General features: G+C 51.1%; 1 protein-coding gene across 1 annotated transcript in view; it reads right to left on the bottom strand.

Annotated features, from left to right (window-relative positions):
* COL4A5 (collagen type IV alpha 5 chain) overlaps nt 1-14421 on the bottom strand; it is a 122288-nt gene that overhangs the window by 79651 nt on the left and 28216 nt on the right. The window contains exon 3 of the mRNA XM_075573450.1: nt 2115-2204. Coding sequence (XP_075429565.1) covers nt 2115-2204 — 90 coding nt within the window. The remainder of the gene's footprint in view (nt 1-2114; nt 2205-14421) is intronic.

Below are 14421 nucleotides of genomic sequence, written 5' to 3'. Positions count from 1 at the left end.
GAGGCTTGGTGTTGACGCATCGCCGCCATAGCAATGTGGCGGCAAATGACGCAGCAGCGTCATGTGACGTGAGATCACATGACCCCGTGGCGTCATTTGATACCGGCAAAAGAGGTAAGGGGGGCGCGAGCATGGAGGGCAGCAGGCAGGGGGGCGCAGCTCAAATAGTTTGCGCGCCCCTGTTATTCTAGATCACTCATTCATATGTTCGCAGTTTTCGAAGAAGCAACAATGTTAAACACAGCCGTGCCACAAAGTAACAAGCAGCAATGATGGAATCGGGGGCATGTGACATCACGCTGCCGTGCCACAAAGTAACAAGCAGCAATGATGGAATCAGGGGCATGTGACATCACGCTGCCGTGCCACAAAGTAACAAGCAGTAATGATGGAATCAGGGGCATGTGACATCACGCTGCATTCTCAAGCTCGACTCTACTGACATCTGGTGGCCAACAGGAAGAATGCAGCTCAGGTAAGTTGGCAGCAATAAGACTTTGCAGGTGTGTCTTCAAATATAACTTGGGCCAGTTATTCTTTAGGGACCCAAAGGGTTGGAGATAGAAGCAACTCAGTGTTACCTTCTCATTCTATGTTCTGAAAATCCCGGAATTTTGAGAATTGACTGTACCACAAAGAGCAAAAATAAGGATTCATAGTAATGTAATGAGTAATATGGGACATACATATCATTGATATAATCCCTTCTACTTATTCACAATTGTCTTTGAGAAAAAAACATTTCTTCTATGTGCTGTAACATAGTGAAAATAAATCTGTCCTTTGTGCTAGTTTGATATTTTTCCTACCACCTTGCTGGATATCATGTGCCTATTCATTAAACGCCTTTGTACTGTTCCTGGAGCTGCTTTCACACCATGGTTCTATCAGCTAGACACGGCGTATGCGCCCAAATCCGGTTCCTGGATTTTCGTTGACGTTAAACCCAAAATCCGCCGTAGGATACAACCCGGGGACGGATTTGTAGAATCCAATCAGCGGATTCAGCCACCCGTTGGTGGATAGCGGATTGCTGAATCCGTGGAGTGGATTCTACGAATCCGTCCCACGGGTTGTGGAAGCCGCGCAGTGTTTTGGTGATAATAATAATTTAAAAATCCGCAAACCGCGTGCCGCCCTTTTTGACATTGAGCCGCTGAAATCCGTGGACCAAAGGAACCGGGCGATCCGCTGTTGATCCAAATACCCCCCCAAAAAAATTCACCCACCTCTACTATCAATCCGTTGGCAACATTTGAACCCCTAAATATATCAAAGTGCATTTCAACCAGGTACAGGAGAGAAGCATGTTTCAGAGAAAGGGGTGCGCTTTTATCTGAAGCTGGAGAGTGGGCGGCTCACAGGAACCGTAAGTATGGCGTACGGTAAGGGGTGGACTCAGGGCCCAGCTTGATGGCGGTGCCACTGGTGTGACTGCACTTGGCACCGCACTTACAGAAACCCCGCGCTCTTCCCCGGCCCAACCTCAATAACCACAGTCTAATGCTGCGGCGGTTAAATGAACCCCACGCAGCGTTTAAACTGTTAGCGCCGGGCCTGGGGGAGATTGTTGGGGTCTCTGCAAATGCCGGCATCTCCTCCCCGCTACCACGAGACGACGCGTCGCCCCCTGAGCCGAGTCGCCGTGACAACGCGACGTCACGTGACACGAAGGCGGGCGAGAGGCTCCGGCGCATCTTGTGACGTCATCCCGCGACGCGCTGCAGCAGGAAGAGATGCCGGAGGAGGAAAGAGGCCCCCGCCAAACTCTTAGCCGGCCGCGGGTGAGCATGGATCAGCCGACCAGCAGAGAAGGTAGAGGTTAATAGGAAGTGATTTAAAGAAATGATTAGGACACACACAAGGCCATCTTACATATGAAAGAAAACCATGGATCAAATAGGGTCCAACGTTTTACAGCAGATAGGAAGATGGGCCGGATCATGTGGTTCTGAACTGCTGTCAAATTCTAATTTTCTAAGTCAATATCTATGGATGGTTGGGAGCAACTGAGTGGACGTTTTCTTGTTACCGTTTCTTGTAAAGATCCTGTACAGAGTGGACATGGAGGATGAAGAAGATGAATGTTGCACTGGTGGGTACTCGTTTCTTACCTTAGAACCGCGAGATCCAGGGGGTCCTTCAGGCCCTGGGAATCCGGGTAAACCAAGTTGTCCTTCTAATCCTGGAAGCCCCCTCTCGCCCTACAAAGAACAAGGAAGAGGAGACTTAGAAATGGCCATTTGGGTTTTTGGAGCGGAAAAAAAAGGTGATCGATGCAAAGACAAATGCAACCTTACACAAAACATTTATTCCCCTCCCAGCTGGTATTTCCATCATCATTCCTAATCATGTCCTAATCACTACATGGGATCTCTCATTCGCCCCTAAATAAAGGTGCTACATTTTTAAATGAAAGAGCCTGTGTGCGCCCAGAATCCCCAATAACAACAGTTCTGTTATTTTACAACGATTCATTCATCTCTGGAAACTTTGCGCAGAAAGATGTTGCAAGCTCCAGAAGTTGTTAAAACAGGGGTGGCCAACTCCAGTCCTCAAGGGACACCAACAGGTCAGGTTTTCAGGATATCCCTGCTTCAGCACAGGTGGCTCAATTGAGCCACCTGTGCTGAAGCAGGGATATCCGTCAACACTGATCTTTTGGTGGCCCTGGAGGATTGAAGTTGGCCAGTCAACAAGTGACCACCTGATTGAGCCATTGATACCAGGGATATCCTGAAAACCTGACCTGTTGGTGGCCCTTCAGGACTGGAGTTGGGCACCCCAAGGTTAAAACAATCAGTTTTTTTTAAAATGTAACTTGGATATTTAAAACCAGTTCGTTCTCGGGAAGAAAATGGCAGCCATTTTATACACCCATTAAAAAAAATAAAAAGACACCACACAGAGATAAATACGATGAATAAGACCCGCAGTTATTGGAGTGATCAGTAAAGGAAAAATATCACTGGAGTTATACAAAATAATAATAATAGTTGTTTTCCCCTTGTATAGCACAGTACATAGAATTTTTATTGGCAGGCATAAGTCCCTGCCCCGCAGAGCTTACAATCTATGTGTTTTTGGCGCCTGAGGCACAGAAAGATAAAGTGACTTGCCCAAGGTCACAAGGAGCTGTCACCGGGAATTGAACCAAGTTCTCCACGGCACCAAACTCAGTGTGATGGTTTTCTGGGTCAGCACCTTTACTCACTGAGCCGCTCCTTCAAATGGAAATGGCCAGCAGAAAAAGGCTTGTTTACCGGCACCTCCAACAAACACATCTGTGCTAGAAGCTCCTGCAGAGCAACGTCTCTCTCAGAAAAGGGGTTCATCTTCTAGCCAACTGATTACCCACAAGCTGCGGCTCTGGTCCCCCAGACGGCAAATCCCTTTTCTCAATGAAACTGCTGGCAGGAGTACATGTGCACAGATGGATTTACAATGTCTGAGCGTCTCTGGGAGGTAACACGCTGACTGGTAACAAGCTCGGGCTCTCCGTGATCCTGTGATTCAAACCTGTGGCTGGGCAGAAATCCAGGACAATACCACAGACTTCCCCTGAGGGAGTTATTTTCGACTAATTATACAGTGGATAGAAGTTCCTCCTGCAAGCATTGGATTTTTCAAACAGAGGCCAAGAATTTGAACACAAGGACATGTTCATAAGCATCAACCTAGTAGGTTTCATATGTAATAAAAGAAACGAAACAAAAAAAAATCCACATTTTACCGATCAGTAATGTCATTGACATCACGGGAAATTACTGGAGGCTGAACGCTGAAGCATGTTGAGATTGATGACTTGGGCCACGTCCACGGAGAGCACGGCGGGGCACGTGGCACGATCAAAATGCCGTGCCTCTAGGAAGCAGGCCATAGAGCGAGCGACCGTGCTCGCGATCCACGAGGAGACAAATACATTTGTTTCTGTCGCGTGATGGCCGGGTCACGTGAGCCACGCCTCTCGGTCACGTCTGCCGATTTTTCCCTCTCCTGGAATACCAGAAGCACGTCGCCTTCCTCCTCCATTCTCACAATACAGCACAGGGTTTGTGTGAGGCTGTAGTAATGCATTTACTTTCGTCTCGGGCCCTCCAGTGTCGTAAATGGCGCCCCAATTCTAAGGTGGCCTCCTTCTCTGTATTCATTCTAAATATTTACTGTATATGCAATACTTTCCCAGGCCAACTAATACAACATGGTTTAATCTCCATTTAAAATGTTATTGTTGACCCACTTTTTCCATGTCCTTATGAAACCAGATGTTTCTTCCACTCCAATGCCTGCACGTTGGGTGTGAAGACACAGCGCACACAGCATGTTACAGCCGCCCGCTCAGGTAGAGGCTCATGTTGGCGCCTGCCTGCAGATGCCTCTGCCTTGTATGTGGTTTTCATGCTCAGCCAGCAGAATACAAGCACCACCCAAGGTCTTGATTGGTATCAACAAGCCTGATAAATAAGCCATGTCTCCCTTCAACACGCTTGTTAAACGAGGACTGATGCCTCACATTTTGGAATCTTGCTTTTACACGTATCTGTGCTGAAGAGACCAGGCTTGTTTCCAGCGGAAAGCGGAGATTTCAGGGTGTTTCGGAATGTCTGGAAGCTGGGGGAGAGTCGGATGGTGCGTGGTAGGGAATTCCTGGGAGAGGGGGCAGCACGGGAGAGGAGTGAGAGGAGGTAATAAGGTAGGAGGCGGATGTCTGCCATACCTCAAACATCCAACTTCCCCCAACCTCATTGGGACCAACTGTGCGGTTGGACCAATCTCCCCCCTATGTGATATTCCCCTCCCCCCAACCCTTAATGGAATAGTTGGGCTCAGTTGGTTAGGTTACCAGTGCCAGCTCCTTCTGCCCGTTATCTAGTTACTTTATCGCCCTATGCCGCATTTTATAGGACCGAAATGCCGGTCTTTTAAGTGATTTTATAGTCACGTTTATCCTACTTCTGCAATGTAACAACTAAGGCACACGGGAATTCCCTCATTGCGCAGTGTAAGTAATCACTATTTTTGTTTTGCAGCCATTTCAAGGGAATTATGTATTGTTATTTTTATAGCATGAACAATAGACAGGAACACACACACACACACAAACACACACACACACACATGCCCACACAAACACACGCACACACTTTTCTATACTTTGATTTTTGTTTTTTATTCTAATTCCATGCATTGTTGTAAACATTTCTAGCGGTTTGCTGTTTCAGTAAAGAATTGCAGTTAAATAATACTGACAGACACTGACTATTTTAATGCCCGCCATATACCACCTCCCTTATTTCTGCGCCACTGGAATCAGTGCCGCCTCCTCGGCCATGTTACTCACGCACTAGCCTAGTGACAATGGAGAGTTCCCTTCTAGAAGATGCACTTTGGAGAATGGCTTTGAAATGCTCCTTCTTGCGCAGGTGATGACGTCACGCGGCTGGAACAGGAGACGCTGTCCGGCGCTGCCTTCACAATTTTGTAGATTATAAATCCTGCAAACCTTTCTCGGTAAAGCCCCACCTGCCCGGCGAGCACCGTGCCAAGAAACAAATAACGCCAATTAAACTCATGAAACATACCACCGAATCATTCAATTCACAAGTGGCACAACTGGCGCCCGGCACGGTGCTCGATGCTTTGCGGAGCTGAATCTTGCCAAGGCCAAAGACTTTGTATATAGGCTACATCACCCATTCGGCTTCTTTGAAGTGTTGTTACAATGCCACGTCTTTGTACAATTGCCTGCGATCTTTTATTAGCGTAGCAATTACACGAGTAACCGTGTTTCTCTGCGGCCTGTGCTTGCAGCATTGTGTTTCTCTGCGGCCTGTGCTTGCAGCATTGTGTTTCTCTGCGGCCTGTGCTTGCAGCATTGTGTTTCTGTGCGGCCTGTGCTTGCAGCATTGTGTTTCTCTGCGGCCTGTGCTTGCAGCATTGTGTTTCTCTGCGGCCTGTGCTTGCAGCATTGTGTTTCTCTGTGGCCTGTGCTTGCAGCATTGTTTCTCTGCGGCCTGTGCTTGCAGCATTGTGTTTCTCTGCGGCCTGTGCTTGCAGCATTGTGTTTCTGTGCGGCCTGTGCTTGCAGCATTGTGTTTCTCTGCGGCCTGTGCTTGCAGCATTGTGTTTCTCTGCGGCCTGTGCTTGCAGCATTGTGTTTCTCTGCGGCCTGTGCTTGCAGCATTGTGTTTCTCTGCGGCCTGTGCTTGCAGCATTGTGTTTCTCTGCGGCCTGTGCTTGCAGCATTGTGTTTCTCTGCGGTCTGTGCTTGCAGCATTGTGTTTCTCTGCGGTCTGTGCTTGCAGCATTGTGTTTCTCTGCGGCCTGTGCTTGCAGCATTGTGTTTCTCTGCGGCCTGTGCTTGCAGCATTGTGTTTCTCTGCGGCCTGTGCTTGCAGCATTGTGTTTCTCTGCGGCCTGTGCTTGCAGCATTGTGTTTCTCTGCGGTCTGTGCTTGCAGCATTGTGTTTCTCTGCGGCCTGTGCTTGCAGCATTGTGTTTCTCTGCGGCCTGTGCTTGCAGCATTGTGTTTCTGTGCGGCCTGTGCTTGCAGCATTGTGTTTCTGTGCGGCCTGTGCTTGCAGCATTGTGTTTCTGTGCGGCCTGTGCTTGCAGCATTGTGTTTCTCTGCGGCCTGTGCTTGCAGCATTGTGTTTCTCTGCGGCCTGTGCTTGCAGCATTGTGTTTCTGTGCGGCCTGTGCTTGCAGCATTGTGTTTCTCTGCGGTCTGTGCTTGCAGCATGGTGTTTCTCTGCGGTCTGTGCTTGCAGCATGGTGTTTCTCTGCGGCCTGTGCTTGCAGCATGGTGTTTCTCTGCGGCCTGTGCTTGCAGCATTGTGTTTCTGTGCGGCCTGTGCTTGCAGCATTGTGTTTCTCTGCGGCCTGTGCTTGCAGCATTGTGTTTCTCTGCGGCCTGTGCTTGCAGCATTGTGTTTCTCTGCGGCCTGTGCTTGCAGCATTGTGTTTCTCTGCGGCCTGTGCTTGCAGCATTGTGTTTCTCTGCGGCCTGTGCTTGCAGCATTGTGTTTCTCTGCGGCCTGTGCTTGCAGCATTGTGTTTCTGTGCGGCCTGTGCTTGCAGCATTGTGTTTCTGTGCGGCCTGTGCTTGCAGCATTGTGTTTCTCTGCGGCCTGTGCTTGCAGCATTGTGTTTCTCTGCGGCCTGTGCTTGCAGCATTGTGTTTCTCTGCGGCCTGTGCTTGCAGCATTGTGTTTCTGTGCGGCCTGTGCTTGCAGCATTGTGTTTCTCTGCGGTCTGTGCTTGCAGCATGGTGTTTCTCTGCGGTCTGTGCTTGCAGCATGGTGTTTCTCTGCGGCCTGTGCTTGCAGCATGGTGTTTCTCTGCGGCCTGTGCTTGCAGCATTGTGTTTCTGTGCGGCCTGTGCTTGCAGCATTGTGTTTCTCTGCGGCCTGTGCTTGCAGCATTGTGTTTCTCTGCGGCCTGTGCTTGCAGCATTGTGTTTCTCTGCGGCCTGTGCTTGCAGCATTGTGTTTCTCTGCGGCCTGTGCTTGCAGCATTGTGTTTCTCTGCGGCCTGTGCTTGCAGCATTGTGTTTCTCTGCGGCCTGTGCTTGCAGCATTGTGTTTCTGTGCGGCCTGTGCTTGCAGCATTGTGTTTCTCTGCGGCCTGTGCTTGCAGCATTGTGTTTCTGTGCGGCCTGTGCTTGCAGCATTGTGTTTCTGTGCGGCCTGTGCTTGCAGCATTGTGTTTCTGTGCGGCCTGTGCTTGCAGCATTGTGTTTCTCTGCGGCCTGTGCTTGCAGCATGGTGTTTCTCTGCGGCCTGTGCTTGCAGCATCGTGTTTCTGTGCGGCCTGTGCTTGCAGCATTGTGTTTCTCTGCGGCCTGTGCTTGCAGCATTGTGTTTCTGTGCGGCCTGTGCTTGCAGCATTGTGTTTCTCTGCGGTCTGTGCTTGCAGCATGGTGTTTCTCTGCGGTCTGTGCTTGCAGCATGGTGTTTCTCTGCGGCCTGTGCTTGCAGCATGGTGTTTCTCTGCGGCCTGTGCTTGCAGCATTGTGTTTCTCTGCGGCCTGTGCTTGCAGCATTGTGTTTCTGTGCGGCCTGTGCTTGCAGCATTGTGTTTCTGTGCGGCCTGTGCTTGCAGCATTGTGTTTCTGTGCGGCCTGTGCTTGCAGCATTGTTTTTCTGTGCGGCCTGTGCTTGCAGCATTGTGTTTCTGTGCGGCCTGTGCTTGCAGCATGGTGTTTCTCTGCGGCCTGTGCTTGCAGCATTGTGTTTCTGTGCGGCCTGTGCTTGCAGCATCGTGTTTCTGTGCGGCCTGTGCTTGCAGCATTGTTTTTCTGTGCGGCCTGTGCTTGCAGCATTGTGTTTCTGTGCGGCCTGTGCTTGCAGCATGGTGTTTCTCTGCGGCCTGTGCTTGCAGCATTGTGTTTCTCTGCGGCCTGTGCTTGCAGCATCGTGTTTCTCTGCGGCCTGTGCTTGCAGCATTGTGTTTCTCTGCGGCCTGTGCTTGCAGCATTGTGTTTCTCTGCGGCCTGTGCTTGCAGCATTGTGTTTCTCTGCGGCCTGTGCTTGCAGCATTGTGTTTCTCTGCGGCCTGTGCTTGCAGCATTGTGTTTCTCTGCGGCCTGTGCTTGCAGCATTGTGTTTCTCTGCGGCCTGTGCTTGCAGCATTGTGTTTCTCTGCGGCCTGTGCTTGCAGCATTGTGTTTCTCTGCGGCCTGTGCTTGCAGCATTGTGTTTCTGTGCGGCCTGTGCTTGCAGCATTGTGTTTCTGTGCGGCCTGTGCTTGCAGCATTGTGTTTCTGTGCGGCCTGTGCTTGCAGCATTGTGTTTCTGTGCGGCCTGTGCTTGCAGCATTGTGTTTCTGTGCGGCCTGTGCTTGCAGCATTGTGTTTCTGTGCGGCCTGTGCTTGCAGCATTGTGTTTCTGTGCGGCCTGTGCTTGCAGCATTGTGTTTCTCTGCGGCCTGTGCTTGCAGCATTGTGTTTCTCTGCGGCCTGTGCTTGCAGCATTGTGTTTCTGTGCGGCCTGTGCTTGCAGCATTGTGTTTCTCTGCGGCCTGTGCTTGCAGCATTGTGTTTCTCTGCGGCCTGTGCTTGCAGCATTGTGTTTCTGTGCGGCCTGTGCTTGCAGCATTGTGTTTCTGTGCGGCCTGTGCTTGCAGCATTGTGTTTCTGTGCGGCCTGTGCTTGCAGCATTGTTTTTCTGTGCGGCCTGTGCTTGCAGCATTGTGTTTCTGTGCGGCCTGTGCTTGCAGCATGGTGTTTCTCTGCGGCCTGTGCTTGCAGCATTGTGTTTCTGTGCGGCCTGTGCTTGCAGCATCGTGTTTCTGTGCGGCCTGTGCTTGCAGCATTGTTTTTCTGTGCGGCCTGTGCTTGCAGCATTGTGTTTCTGTGCGGCCTGTGCTTGCAGCATGGTGTTTCTCTGCGGCCTGTGCTTGCAGCATTGTGTTTCTCTGCGGCCTGTGCTTGCAGCATCGTGTTTCTCTGCGGCCTGTGCTTGCAGCATTGTGTTTCTCTGCGGCCTGTGCTTGCAGCATTGTGTTTCTCTGCGGCCTGTGCTTGCAGCATTGTGTTTCTCTGCGGCCTGTGCTTGCAGCATTGTGTTTCTCTGCGGCCTGTGCTTGCAGCATTGTGTTTCTCTGCGGCCTGTGCTTGCAGCATTGTGTTTCTCTGCGGCCTGTGCTTGCAGCATTGTGTTTCTCTGCGGCCTGTGCTTGCAGCATTGTGTTTCTCTGCGGCCTGTGCTTGCAGCATTGTGTTTCTGTGCGGCCTGTGCTTGCAGCATTGTGTTTCTGTGCGGCCTGTGCTTGCAGCATTGTGTTTCTGTGCGGCCTGTGCTTGCAGCATTGTGTTTCTGTGCGGCCTGTGCTTGCAGCATTGTGTTTCTGTGCGGCCTGTGCTTGCAGCATTGTGTTTCTGTGCGGCCTGTGCTTGCAGCATTGTGTTTCTGTGCGGCCTGTGCTTGCAGCATTGTGTTTCTCTGCGGCCTGTGCTTGCAGCATTGTGTTTCTCTGCGGCCTGTGCTTGCAGCATTGTGTTTCTGTGCGGCCTGTGCTTGCAGCATTGTGTTTCTCTGCGGCCTGTGCTTGCAGCATTGTGTTTCTCTGCGGCCTGTGCTTGCAGCATTGTGTTTCTGTGCGGCCTGTGCTTGCAGCATTGTGTTTCTCTGCGGCCTGTGCTTGCAGCATTGTGTTTCTGTGCGGCCTGTGCTTGCAGCACTGTGTTTCTCTTCGGCCTGTGCTTGCAGCATTGTGTTTCTCTGCGGCCTGTGCTTGCAGCATTGTGTTTCTCTGCGGCCTGTGCTTGCAGCATTGTGTTTCTCTGCGGCCTGTGCTTGCAGCATTGTGTTTCTCTGCGGCCTGTGCTTGCAGCATTGTGTTTCTCTGCGGCCTGTGCTTGCAGCATTGTGTTTCTCTGCGGCCTGTGCTTGCAGCATTGTGTTTCTCTGTGGCCTGTGCTTGCAGCATTGTGTTTCTCTGCGGCCTGTGCTTGCAGCATTGTGTTTCTCTGTGGCCTGTGCTTGCAGCATTGTGTTTCTCTTCAGCCTGTGCTTGCAGCATTGTGTTTCTCTGCGGCCTGTGCTTGCAGCATTGTGTTTCTCTGTGGCCTGTGCTTGCAGCATTGTGTTTCTCTGCGGCCTGTGCTTGCAGCATTGTGTTTCTCTGCGGCCTGTGCTTGCAGCATTGTGTTTCTCTTCGGCCTGTGCTTGCAGCATTGTGTTTCTCTGTGGCCTGTGCTTGCAGCATTGTGTTTCTCTGCAGCCTGTGCTTGCAGCATTGTGTTTCTCTGCGGCCTGTGCTTGCAGCATGGTGTTTCTCTGCGGCCTGTGCTTGCAGCATTGTGTTTCTCTGCGGCCTGTGCTTGCAGCATTGTGTTTCTCTGCGGCCTGTGCTTGCAGCATTGTGTTTCTCTGCAGCCTGTGCTTGCAGCATTGTGTTTCTCTGCGGCCTGTGCTTGCAGCATTGTGTTTCTCTGCGGTCTGTGCTTGCAGCATTGTGTTTCTCTGCGGCCTGTGCTTGCAGCACTGTGTTTCTCTGTGGCCTGTGCTTGCAGCATTGTGTTTCTCTGCGGCCTGTGCTTGCAGAATTGTGTTTCTGTGCGGCCTGTGCTTGCAGAATTGTGTTTCTGTGCGGCCTGTGCTTGCATCATTGTGTTTCTGTGCGGCCTGTGCTTGCAGCATTGTGTTTCTTTGCGGCCTGTGCTTGCAGCATTTTGTTTCTCTGCGGCCTGTGCTTGCAGCATTGTGTTTCTGTGCGGCCTGTGCTTGCAGCATTGTGTTTCTCTGCGGCCTGTGCTTGCAGCATTGTGTTTCTCTGCGGCCTGTGCTTGCAGCATTGTGTTTCTCTGCGGCCTGTGCTTGCAGCATTGTGTTTCTCTGCGGCCTGTGCTTGCAGCATTGTGTTTCTCTGCGGCCTGTGCTTGCAGCATTGTGTTTCTGTGCGGCCTGTGCTTGCAGCACTGTGTTTCTCTTCGGCCTGTGCATGCAGCATTGTGTTTCTCTTCGGCCTGTGCTTGCAGCATTGTGTTTCTCTGCGGCCTGTGCTTGCAGCATTGTGTTTCTCTGTGGCCTGTGCTTGCAGCATTGTGTTTCTCTGTGGCCTGTGCTTGCAGCATTGTGTTTCTCTGCGGCCTGTGCTTGCAGCATTGTGTTTCTCTGCGGCCTGTGCTTGCAGCATTGTGTTTCTCTGCGGCCTGTGCTTGCAGCATTGTGTTTCTCTGCGGCCTGTGCTTGCAGCATTGTGTTTCTGTGCGGCCTGTGCTTGCAGCACTGTGTTTCTCTTCGGCCTGTGCATGCAGCATTGTGTTTCTGTGCGGCCTGTGCTTGCAGCATTGTGTTTCTCTGCGGCCTGTGCTTGCAGCATTGTGTTTCTCTTCGGCCTGTGCTTGCAGCATTGTGTTTCTCTGCGGCCTGTGCTTGCAGCATTGTGTTTCTCTGTGGCCTGTGCTTGCAGCATTGTGTTTCTCTGCGGCCTGTGCTTGCAGCATTGTGTTTCTCTGCGGCCTGTGCTTGCAGCATTGTGTTTCTCTTCGGCCTGTGCTTGCAGCATTGTGTTTCTCTGCGGCCTGTGCTTGCAGCATTGTGTTTCTCTGCAGCCTGTGCTTGCAGCATTGTGTTTCTCTGCGGCCTGTGCTTGCAGCATTGTGTTTCTCTGCGGCCTGTGCTTGCAGCATTGTGTTTCTCTGCGGCCTGTGCTTGCAGCATTGTGTTTCTCTGCGGTCTGTGCTTGCAGCATTGTGTTTCTCTGCGGCCTGTGCTTGCAGCACTGTGTTTCTCTGTGGCCTGTGCTTGCAGCATTGTGTTTCTCTGCGGCCTGTGCTTGCAGAATTGTGTTTCTGTGCGGCCTGTGCTTGCAGCATTGTGTTTCTCTGCGGCCTGTGCTTGCATCATTGTGTTTCTGTGCGGCCTGTGCTTGCAGCATTGTGTTTCTTTGCGGCCTGTGCTTGCAGCATTTTGTTTCTCTGCGGCCTGTGCTTGCAGCATTGTGTTTCTGTGCGGCCTGTGCTTGCAGCATTGTGTTTCTCTGCGGCCTGTGCTTGCAGCATTGTGTTTCTCTGCGGCCTGTGCTTGCAGCATTGTGTTTCTCTGCGGCCTGTGCTTGCAGCATTGTGTTTCTCTGCGGCCTGTGCTTGCAGCATTGTGTTTCTCTGCGGCCTGTGCTTGCAGCATTGTGTTTCTGCGGCCTGTGCATGCAGCATTGTGTTTCTGTGCGGCCTGTGCTTGCAGCATTGTGTTTCTCTGCGGCCTGTGCTTGCAGCATTGTGTTTCTCTGTGGCCTGTGCTTGCAGCATTGTGTTTCTCTGCGGCCTGTGCTTGCAGCATTGTGTTTCTCTGCGGCCTGTGCTTGCAGCATTGTGTTTCTCTGCGGCCTGTGCTTGCAGCATTGTGTTTCTGTGTCTGGGGTTAGGAGCATTCCAAGCAGGTGCAGGTTTTTTTGCACCGGATGACATCACGGCTTCCTATTGGCCAGCAGGGCGCGGGAACTTCGAAAAGCCGCCATTATGTGATCCCTGATAGTGAGCCGGAGCGGCTACCGGCACAACCTCCAGAGGTAAATATCTCCGGAAGCAGGAGGTCCCCAGAGCTGAAATTAATGGGGGTTCAGCTCCGGAGACCCCCTGCTTCAATCCTATGTAAAAAAAATGACAATACACCCGCTTGGATTGCCTCTATAAAAGGCCTTATTTAAAATGCTGCTTGTCCGTGGCAAGGAAGACTCAGAGTCCCACTTAAAAGAATAGAATTCACAGGCCTCCCTGCTAGTGACAAAGCTGCACAGCACATTAACATAGCGCCTAAGTGAGGATTGTAATACTAAGCGGGTGTCTGCGATAATACACCTTCTGGTGCAGGAAAATAGAGTTTAATCAAAGAGCTGTATGGTATCTTCTAAGCCCTGAAGGTGCCTCGTGGCAAAAGCCTGCTTAGTAAATGTGCAAGTTTATCTCTGCCTTGCTTATCTTGTACAAGGTCAGGGGCTGGGGAGAAGAACACTGCACTCAGGAGATATAAGCGCTCAGGAGATAGAAGCGCTCAGGAGATAGAAGCGCTCAGGAGATATAAGCGCTCAGGAGATATAAGCACTCAGGAGATATAAGCGTTCAGGAGATAGAAGCGCTCAGGAGATAGAAGCGCTCAGGAGATATAAGCGTTCAGGAGATAGAAGCGCTCAGGAGATAGAAGCGCTCAGGAGATAGAAGCGCTCAGGAGATAGAAGCGCTCAGGAGATAGCTCAGGAGATAGAAGCGCTCAGGAGATAGAAGCGCTCAGGAGATAGAAGCGCTCAGGAGATAGCTCAGGAGATAGAAGCGCTCAGGAGATAGAAGCGTTTGAACTATTAAGTGACTGGGGGGGATAAAACGGAGCTCTCCCCTGAGCCCACTGCAGCTTAAAGGTGATCTCAGCTGCTGGAGATGAAGGAAATTGTAATTTTTAACACTACAAACATTTAAAGAAATAGAAAATGACAGGAACAGGACACGCTCAGGGAGCAAGGTACTAATGGGTTCAACTAAAATACGCTTCGGGGAGGATATCTGCTTTAACTTTCATCCCTTTAAGACTTTAAGGCAGGGTTCTCCACTCCAGTCCTCAGGACCCCCCGCCAACAGGTCAGGTTTTCAGGATATTCTGCTTCAGCACAGGTGGGCCAATCAATGGCTGTGTTTGATTGAGCCACCTGTGCTGAAGCAGGCTTTTCAACTGAGCCCCCTGTGCTGAAGCAGGGAAATCCAGAAAACCTGATCTGTTGGTGGCCTGGACATGGCCACCCCTGACATAGGGCAATAAGTGTGTGGGGGGGGGGAAATTGGGGCAGAGAATCAGCACAAAATGAATAAAAGAATAATGAATATCCCACTGCCAGCGCCGGGATTTTCCGGAATAAACATGGCGCTGTTTTCGTGCAGCCGCAGGAAGATTTCTAGTTGATTACCAAAGTTACCCGTGAGACGTCGCT

Source organism: Ascaphus truei, chromosome 16 (genome assembly GCF_040206685.1).
Source record: "Ascaphus truei isolate aAscTru1 chromosome 16, aAscTru1.hap1, whole genome shotgun sequence".
Lineage (NCBI taxonomy): Eukaryota > Metazoa > Chordata > Amphibia > Anura > Ascaphidae > Ascaphus > Ascaphus truei.
The sequence above is the reverse complement of the archived record's forward strand: the minus strand, read 5'-3'. Positions and strand labels throughout refer to the sequence as shown.